This window comes from Salvelinus alpinus, chromosome 5 (genome assembly GCF_045679555.1).
Source record: "Salvelinus alpinus chromosome 5, SLU_Salpinus.1, whole genome shotgun sequence".
NCBI classification, from domain to species: Eukaryota; Metazoa; Chordata; class Actinopteri; order Salmoniformes; family Salmonidae; genus Salvelinus; species Salvelinus alpinus.
In genome coordinates, this window is record NC_092090.1 from 23930496 (window position 1) to 23940371 (window position 9876).

The 9876-nt window shown below is 41.7% G+C and overlaps 1 protein-coding gene across 3 annotated transcripts; it reads right to left on the reverse strand.

Moving 5' to 3' along the window:
• Window positions 1-1005: 1005 nt before the first annotated feature.
• On the reverse strand, window positions 1006-4409 carry mibp2 (muscle-specific beta 1 integrin binding protein 2). 3 transcript variants are annotated; one of them, XM_071401050.1, is made up of 8 exons: window positions 4127-4409; window positions 3520-3610; window positions 3228-3276; window positions 2868-3054; window positions 2025-2096; window positions 1808-1914; window positions 1546-1640; window positions 1006-1325 (listed from the first exon to the last, which is right to left on the reverse strand). In XM_071401050.1, the coding sequence occupies exons 1-7, from the start codon at window positions 4150-4152 to the stop codon at window positions 1555-1557; spliced, it is 618 nt and encodes a 205-aa protein (XP_071257151.1). In that variant the 5' UTR covers window positions 4153-4409; the 3' UTR covers window positions 1006-1325; window positions 1546-1554. The 3 variants fall into 3 exon arrangements, with proteins under 3 accessions (XP_071257151.1, XP_071257150.1, XP_071257152.1); XM_071401049.1 differs by having other exon boundaries at window positions 3195-3276; window positions 4127-4395; XM_071401051.1 differs by lacking the exon at window positions 3228-3276 and having other exon boundaries at window positions 4127-4404.
• Window positions 4410-9876: the final 5467 nt, after the last annotated feature.

A 9876-nucleotide genomic window follows, 5' to 3' on the forward strand; every position in this document is an offset into this window, starting at 1 on the left:
ATGGTGTCAGGCTGTGTGGCCTAAATCTGCTGTACACATGCCAGTGGACTAATGGTCTGGGGCTCGATCCAAAAACACACAATGTAGTCTTCACTAAACAGTTGCACATGGAAATCTAGCCAAAATTTTACTATGTCATTATCTGTTGAACAAAACAACTGTTCCATAGTTTTGGTTGGTTGTAACTGTCATCCAAGAGTTGCTGAAGTTCCTTGAGTAACAAAACAACCTTGACATATAGGCTATCCTGGGACAGCACAATGTTTTAGTCTAGAATGTACTAAATGCAATGAGCTACTTGTTGCCAATGAGACAGCAATGTCAACAAACAAACCCAGCGTGACTAGCCAATAGCAACAGGGCATGAGCTGGTGGTGTAGCAGTCTTTACCTGGAGTTCAGTTTGTTACATGGAAGTTCTAGAATCTACTATCTATGAAGTCAAAACTCTGTAGAAATAAGCATACTGTACAGTGTGGCTAAATTCAGAGAAAAAAAGCAGCAACGTGTCATGAACTTTGAGGGTGGATTTTCCATTGAAGCAGATCTTAGTGGTTGTCAAGGTCACAGGGTAGTCTCGTGATCACACCCTGCTATCACCCGCGCCAACTGTTGCCGGGGGGCTAGATAGCGAGCGTTGCCACGGGGACCTGTGTTTAGTGGTGTCCCGCCTCAGGTTGCAGCGTTTAAGAAAAGACAGTGTTGAAAAGGGAACACCACAAGGAGCAGTTAGCTCTGCCCTGGCTGGGGATGTGTCTGACACAGATGTAAACACACTGCCAATGGAAGGGTGGAAGCAGAACTACAAGTCATACCACAGTAAACAAAGTCAACAGATGTCTAGGTGGAGCGATAGAGTCATGGGATTAAACTCCATTATGTCCAGTAGAACTGGAGGAAACCTTCATATCCTGGTCCATTTCAACGGTATAGGGATGCACTTCATGCCAACAGGTTGAATAATACAGTAGAAACCAACAGGTATAGAAGACAACAGAGAGTAGAGTGTTTTAGCAGGAGGATTGTTTATTGGTGTTGTGTTTTGAGCTGCAACCCTCAACTGTTCTATTGTCATCTCTGTGACCGACTGCCTGGTGGCTCGTAACAAAGCAATAAATATGGAGGATATAAAACCATGCCTGCATATAATGCCAGGGAATCATTTACACTAGAAAAGAGTAATGCCACGGTGACAGCAGCAGGTGGTAGAAAGTGTGGTGCTAGCTGCAGGCCAGAAAGACGTAGAAATGTTTAAGGCAAGGCACACCTCTCCTTCTCCTCTCCTCCTGCAGGCAGATATAGCCTTCTCTTAGCCGATAGACTGACCTGGAAGAACACAAACCTATTAGTTGTGATTTATACAACACATACAACTAGTATATTTAGACGCACAACTATTAGTTGTTTTACACAAGAAAACTCACACGTTTATTTACACAACAAAATTCTCTCACACAACGATACGTTTATTTACAGGTAGTGATGTTTTCGAGGTTGAGGCTGACATGCGGGGGACAATAATGTGTGGGACAGGAAGGAAACATACCTTTGTTGCTTACAGACACTTCTGGATGTTGTTCAGGACGTCTTCGTAGACAGCGTTGTACAGCTGTTCCTTTGACTTAGTTCCATCTAGCTGCACTGTAAACACCACACAAATAATTATTAACATGAAAACAGATATTATACAAGTAGGAGAACCGATATGCCTTGTACACACACCCACAGAAGCATTACACATTTATCACAAACACATGATTTAATGGGAGCACAGATATACTGTGCACATACACAAACCAAACACTTACCAACATCAACTCCTGATGTTTCCATGATGATCTTGTGTTTGGTGTACATGGGCCAGACGTGACCATCAAACAGACCCGGGGGATCTGGTACCTTGTAGTTTCTTGAGCTGCACACAGGACACACACCTGGGATTAGCTGAAAGGTTACTTCACAACAGTAAAGCAGCAAAAGCTGGATGTTCAGGTAGATATATCCGTGTTTGAGTGTTTAACTTACCACCTCCTCTTTCTGCATACTTCGTATGGAATGGAAATAAAATAGCGTTGGTTCAACACGTCGATCAAAGGTCTGCAGGAACAAACAGAATTGGAAATATTATATTTTTAGTTTTATAAGTCGACAGAATGAGATGAAAGTACGTCTCACTCCTGTGTGGAATGTACTGGCCCCTCACCCAGAGTTTTAGGGAGAGAACAGACACTCCAGACAGGCTTTTCACTCATAGGTGTGAAAGCATTTCATTTTCATTTTACATGCTTGTTACTTAGTTAAACAGGAAGAAACAGTCAAAGTATTGACCAAGTGTACTGGTGTTACTACTACTATAATACTGTGGTATTATACTTTACATATAACTACAAAGCTGCTAAATGAACCAGATCTAGAACTACTGATGTTCTACTGAGAGAGACACAGAAACACATTCTGTCCTCCTCACCCAGAGTTGAGGAGCAGGACGAGAGGAAGAAGGGGAGAGAGACACAGAAACACATTCTGTCCTCCTCACCCAGAGTTGAGGAGCAGGACGAGAGGAAGAAGGGGAGAGAGACACAGAAACACATTCTGTCCTCCTCACCCAGAGTTGAGGAGCAGGACGAGAGGAAGAAGGGGAGAGAGACACAGAAACACATTCTGTCCTCCTCACCCAGAGTTGAGAAGCAGGACGAGGGGAAGAAGGGGAGAGAGACACAGAAACACATTCTGTCCTCCTCACCCAGAGTTGAGGAGCAGGACGAGAGGAAGAAGGGGAGAGAGACACAGAAACACATTCTGTCCTCCTCACCCAGAGTTGAGGAGCAGGACGAGAGGAAGAAGGGGAGAGAGACAAAGAGTCCTCACCCGTAGGTGTAAAGCAGGAATCCTTCCACGATGAGGATGTGAGTTCCCTCATCCCTGTGGTCAGACTCCGGGAGAATCTCGGTATCCAAGGTGTTGTTGACGCCGTGCGACCTTTCAAACTTCACCGGGTCGTCAAGCCAGGCGTAGATGGTACTCATCATGGCGTCCATGTCGAGGGCAGTGATGACTGGAGGGATGATGGAAAGGCATATAAAAGGAGAGAGCGAGTGAGAAATGGAGAGATGTACAGCTAAAATCCACCTTCTAGGTTAAGAAGCATGATGATTGTATTAAGTAGTAGTGTGTTACACACCCACACAGACTCACCCCCCCAACCCTTCCAGAAAGAACCCGTCTTACCATCATACTGCTTAAAGCCATCTTCACCAACTTCAATCTGATCTTGTGGCTGAAACATACATGAATGAGATGTACCCAGGTACATTCTAACACCTCTCAGGGTCTGCCAACCCTCCCGCACGCCTCTCTCCCAACACACACTGAAGGAAATACTAGTTCTTCTATCCAAGCAATGACATCCATATAGATTCAAAGCTCTGACGAATCTAGCCCATGTGCAATGTGCGTTTACTCTATCACTAGCATAACAACAACAGTAATAGCTATAGTAATACACTCATAAGAGACTCACCTTGAAAAAGTCATCCTGATGAACCACACAACAGTTGGGAAGGTTCTTGATCAGTTTGTTGGTGAGGGTGGTCTTTCCCCCGTTGGTGACGCTGTAAAGACACACACAATCACATATGGTAAAAACACCACGAGGGAGGGCGCTGTATTGTACAACGTCGCTGGCATTACATATGAATGGCAACTAGTACGCAGAGGGACAGATAACGATTTACACACGTTTGTATTCTTTTAGCGCCGCAGGTAACATTGTAATGTTAAATCGCCCGACGCTGGCAACATTATTGTAGTGAATTTCGTTACAATGTTTCACCAACGTTTTAATGACGGCTGCACACGTATTACATTGTCACAACCGGAAACTAACCTCTTCGCCACAGACAGAAGGGGTTATAAATATATTGGTATTCGCTCCCGGGGCGATGAGGCTGTCAGAACCACATTTTGGGTATTTATTAGACAATGGAAATATACTGTTGAAAAGGGAAGGGCTGTAAAGTCGCCACGATGACAGAAAGATAACGGACAAGCGGTATTCCTATGTAACGCGCCCAGCCCCACGTGCTGCGGCCTAGTAGGCTATATTACCGGTATTTCAAGACACTCACCCGCCGATGCCGATAATGTACTTCATCTTGTCAGACAGTGAAAGTTCAGGAAACTTGCAAAAAAACGTCAAAAAAACCAGGACCGGTCAGCTCTCTGGGAACTCGGTGATCAGACGGAAGAAAGCTTCAAAAGAGAAGGTTCAGTAAACGTCAACTACTTGATTCTTCCATGTTTCAGAATATGGTGAAAGGTTGGACGATGTCACTTCGCTGTGTGCTTCCACCAAGAGAGAAATGAACTGCTAGGCTCACTACTACACTTACTGCCAGTTCAACGGTGATTGGCTATATAAACACTTCAGTCCCAGCAGAAACAAAAAAACACAGCCAATCAGGAAGCGTTGAAATATTCACCCCCCTCTTTCCTCGCCCACCTTTTTTTCTAGAGCCAATTAAAATAATACTTTATTGCAAAAAATTGAGATTTTGTTGTTGTCTGAAAAAGGAAAAAAATAAAACACTTGTTCGTTCTTTGTCACCTCCCAATTGCCCCATCGTCTGTATTGGTTTGCTATGTATTTGTCATTAGCTTTATCTGATAAATTGTTCTGCTGATATAAGTTGGTTTTATAGACATTCTGTACTGAGGAGTGACATAAAGGTAGGTGTTCATTGTACACAGTGTATATTTCCTGAGAGACTGTTTTGCAATGTACGAGATGCATATATTCTATACAGTACCAGTCAAAAGTCTGGACACACCTACTCATTGAAGGGGTTTTCTTTAACTAGACTTTTCTATATTGTAGAATAATAGTGAAGACATCAAAACTGTGAACTAACACATATGGAATCACGTAGTAACCAAAAAAAAGTGTTAAGCAAATCGAAATATATTTTATATTTGAGATTCTTGAAAGTATCCACCCTATGCCTTGAGGACATCCTTTGCACACTCTTGGCATTCTCTCAACCAGATTCACCTGGAATGCTTTTCCAACAGTCTTGATGGAGTTCCCACATATGCTGAGCACTTGTTGGCTGCTTTTCCTTCACTCTGCGGTCCAACTCATCCCAAACCATCTCAATTGGGTTGAGATCAGGTGATGTGGAGGCCAGGTCATCTGATGCAGCACTCCATAACTCTCCTTCTTGGTCAAATAGCCCTTACACAGCCGGGATGTGTGTTGGGTCATTGTCCTGTTGAAAGATAAATGATAGTGGGACTAAGGGCAAACCAGATGGGATGGCATATTGCTGCAGAATGCTGTGGAAGCCATGCTGGTTAAGTGTGCCTTGAATTCAGGCACCCCCACACCATCACACCTCCACCTCCATGCTTCACGGTGGGAACCACACATGCGGAGATAATCCGGTCACCTACTCTGCTTCTCACAAAGACACGGCGGTTGGAACCAAAATTTCACATTTGGACTCATCATACCAAAAGGACAGATTTCCACCGGTCTAATGTCCATTGCTCATGTTTTTTGGCCGAAGCAAGTCTCTTCTTCTTATTGGTGTCCTTTAGTAGTGGTTTCTTTGCAGAAATTCGACCATGAAGGCCTGATTCATGCAGTCTCCTCTGAATAGTTGATGTTGAGATGTGTCTGTTACTTGAACTCTGTGAAACATTTATTTGGGCTGCAATTTCTGAGGCTGGTAACTCTAATGAACTTATCCTCTGATGCTGAGGTAACTCTGGGTCTTCCTTTCCTGTGGCGGTCCTCATAAGAGCCAGTTTCATCATAGCGCTTGATGGTTTTTGCAACTGCAAGTTCTTGAAATGTTCCCTATTGACTGACCTTCATGTCTTAAAGCAAATATGGACTGTCGTTTCTCTTTGCTTATTTGAGTTGTTCTTGCCATAATATGGACTCAGTCTTTTACCAAATAGGGCTATCTTCTGTATACCACCCCCATCTTGTCACAACACAACTGATTGGCTCAAATGCATTTAAAGAAAGAAATTCCAATTTAACAAGGCACACCTGTTAATTGAAATGCATTTCAGGTGACTACCTCATGAAGCTGGTTGAGAGAATGCCAAGAGTGTGCAAAGGATGTCCTCAAGGCATAGGGTGGATACTTTCAAGAATCTCAAATATAAAATATATTTTGATATATTTAACATTTCTTTGGTTACTACATGATTCCATATGTGTTATTTCATAGTTTTTATGTCTTCACTGTTATTCTACAATGTAGAAAATAGTAAAAATACAGAAAAACCCTTGAATGAGTAAGTGAATACCTATGCAAACTGTTGACTGGTACTGTACTTACGGTCTTAGAACCCCCCAAGATAATAAGATAAAGGTAATTATTTTTAATTGCATCATGTTTTTGCTCTCTTCACTTTCTCCTGCTGACCTCGTCGCTTTGTTTACTAGTATCCACCCTTTCCGCAATGTGACACAGTTTTCTGAGGTTTGAAACCAAAATATCTCCTACAGATGGTTTTCTGCCCCCTCAGAACCTCAGCTATGAGTAGTTGGCTGCCAACAGTATGTTTGCTTCCCAAATGGCACCCTATTCCCTACATAGTGAACTACTTTTGATCAGGGCCCAAAGAGCTCTGGTCAAAAGAAGTGCACTATATAAGAGATAGGGTACCATTTGGGATGCACAATGAATAAAATCCGGTTCTGACTTGTGTTGTGAGGCGGCTGTGGCCATTCATGGCTACAGGGACTTAATTGTCTTATATATCAATTGAGAGACAAACTTTATTTAAAAACACATTTTCCTTGTTAAAGTTGACATTGACCATCAAAAGCAAGCTATTAACAACTAAAATACTAAGATAGGATGTGTAAACATTTATAGCCACTCTTTTCCATTTCTATTCTGTGACAAAAGCGAATATACCAATTAACAATTCTGGTTAGAGTGCCTTGGTCTTTAGGGTTAGCTCCTCAAACATTTAGCCTTTCCTTTCCCAACACTTTCATGTATTTGTGAAACTGAATGCATTCCTCTCAAAAAATAGGACTCCGACACCCACCATCTCAGATTGTTTCCAAAAATAGTTTGTTGTTAGAAACAGGTAAGATTAGCATTCCTGCAACATTATTTTGTTTAAATATAATTTGATCTTTGAGAAATTAACATAATTGATTGCACCCAAATTGGCCATTTTAATTTATAGGATTTATATAATATTAAATAATTATATTACTTAACATCCGATTTGGACCAAACTTTTTTCCAACTATGAGTAAGACATGGCGAATCCAAAGAAGTGATCAAAAGCCATCCACGGACCCCCCACTCTAATCCCACACCAAAAATTAGTATATAGTACTGTAGTATAAATTCTCTATGTTTGACTAGTAGTATGGAGCTGCAGCTCAGAATAGTATTTATTCATCCAATGTAATGTATTCTCAGTGAAACTGTTAAAGGGATAGGTCACCCAAATTACAAAATTATATACATATTGGTTTTCTTAACCTGTAAGCAGTTTATGGACCAGGTATAACAGCAACCAATGCTTTCGTTTTGTTTACCTGGCCACTGTTTCGACTGCTAACTGAGCGCAGAAATGCTAATATAGGTATCACTGACTTGCATTGGATTTGTGCCACAAATGTTAAAAAGATAGCATTTGAAACAGTGGCCAAGTAAACAAAATCAAAGCATGGGTTGCTGTTATAACTGGTCATTTGACTGCTTACAGGGGAAGAAAATCCATATGTAATTTGGGTGAACTATTCCTTTAACAATCTGGGGGGGGACAGCACCATGTAGTGGTCAGAACCTGGTAATATCAGGATGTAGGATGGGACATAAACCCATCAACTTCAATGATTAAAACATCACCAAATTCACTGAGAATACATAACGTAGTATGAATAAAAAATACTCTGAGCCTCAGCTCCGTACTACTAGTCAAACATAGAGAACTGATACTATGTACACACATTTGGGGTGTCATTAGCGTGGGATGTGGGGGGGGGCTGTGGATGGCTTTTGACAACTTCTTTGGATTCCTCATGTCTTACTCATTGTTAGAAAAAGGTTTGGTCCAAATCGGATGTTAGGTACTATATTTATTGAATATTATATGAATCCTATAAATTAAAATGGCCAATTTTCTTAATTTGTCAGAGATCAAATTATATTTCAACAAAATAATGTTGCAGGAATGGTTATTTTATCTCTTTCTAACTACAACAACGATTTAAGAAAAATCTAACATGGTGGGTGCTGAATGGCTTGCTGAAATGACATGGACCGACCAATGAGAGTGAGAGTTTCCAAGAGCATATGCAGTAAGTGTGGAGTATGTAGTGTATGGCTTATTCACAGTATACACATGACCGTCAGCTACAGTTACGGTTGATTTTACTGTTAAATAACATGCACACACAGAATGTTACTCAGGTCTGGAGAGATAGAGGAGACTGAAGTGTGTGTGTGTGTGTGTGAGTGTGTGTGTGTTCAACATGGGAATGTCCTGACATCAAAGGAGACAACATGAAGCCACTCAAAGCAGGTTCAATTACACACAGCAGCTCTATCCTGTGTCAAATGGCACCCTATTGCCTACACAGTGCAGTTCTTTTGACTAGGGCCCATTTGGGGAATAGGGTGTAGGGAATAGGGTGCCATTTCAGATGCATCCCTAGACACCCCAGCTCCCCGTTTCAATACACAATGCACAACGCCTGACTGACTGGCAGGAAAGAGTTCTCTGAAACTGAATGCCTCTCTGCTTTGTGTTCCATATTTCCACAAAATATGGGATTGTTTCCACAGTGTTATAAAGACTCTCTAAGATAATGATTTACTGATATCCATATTACATTCCCAATTCTTTGTTCACGGATAAACAAGTGCCTCAGATGCTAACAAGAATGAATGTAGCATGTGATATAGTTAGTTCACTGACCCACTGTGTTTTTCTACAAAAACTGGGCCAGCCAACAACCCTGTGGTCAAGCAGCAGCAAAACCACCAGCAGCAGCACATGGTCAATGTTTACGCCAGGGATCCAAATGGTACCACATTCCCTCTATATAGTGCACTACTTTTGACCAGGGACCATAATGCTCTGGTCAAAAGTAGTGCACTATATAGGGAATAGGGTGCCATTTGGTACGTACTGTAGACATCTGGCAGCGGGACAGATGCCATGGCCATGCTGCTATATAGAGACATGTGGAGCTGATTCAGCTGACTGCCATCCATATTCATTGTTACCAGTGTGATAGTTGTAACATGAATTTGTTATATAGTTGTGGAGCCCGACGAGTGAGGGAGTGATGACAGTACAGCTTGTCCCTCTCTCTGTTTCCCCCCAATGCCTCCCTCCTAGACAGACCTATCAGGTCTTTGTGTTCCTCTTCTGAGCCGAGCCCCCAGAAAACACAAACACAAACACACACACCACACACCTTGCAGTCCCAGAAGTCTACAATGAAATTAAGCCTTGCTCTGCTGAATAATCAGATTTATGTCGTTCTACATTCTTAAAAGGGCAATTCCACCACTTTTCAACATAATTTTCAATATCTCCAGCACAATACCAGTGTCTACATATGTTAAAACGGCACATTTCTAAATTTTGTAGAATAAAATAAAGTAAACATGTTCTACTCGATGACATCATCAAAATTGAAAACAATTTAAAAACAGTGATTTTCAAACACTATAAGATTTGCGGTGATGTGGGGAGCAAGAAAACCCCCTCCCACTGAGCACACCAGGTAATTCCAATGTGGATAATTGGGTAATATTTGGTTGAGACATTGATCTATGAGATTGGAATTTATATTCACCCACTCAAAAAGAGCCAAAAGTTG

What these genes read in the sequence shown, in the direction of transcription:
- mibp2 (XM_071401049.1), bottom strand. Translation starts at nt 4,152, where the DNA reads ATGAAGTACATTATCGGCATCGGCGG. An exon ending in TACATTATCGGCATCGGCGG is followed by an intron (nt 3,611 to 4,126) that starts GTGAGTGTCTTG and finishes GTGTCTTTACAG; the next exon opens with CGTCACCAACGGGGGAAAGA. An exon ending in TTTCTGGAAGGGTTGGGGGG is followed by an intron (nt 3,055 to 3,194) that starts GTGAGTCTGTGT and finishes TCATCCCTCCAG; the next exon opens with TCATCACTGCCCTCGACATG.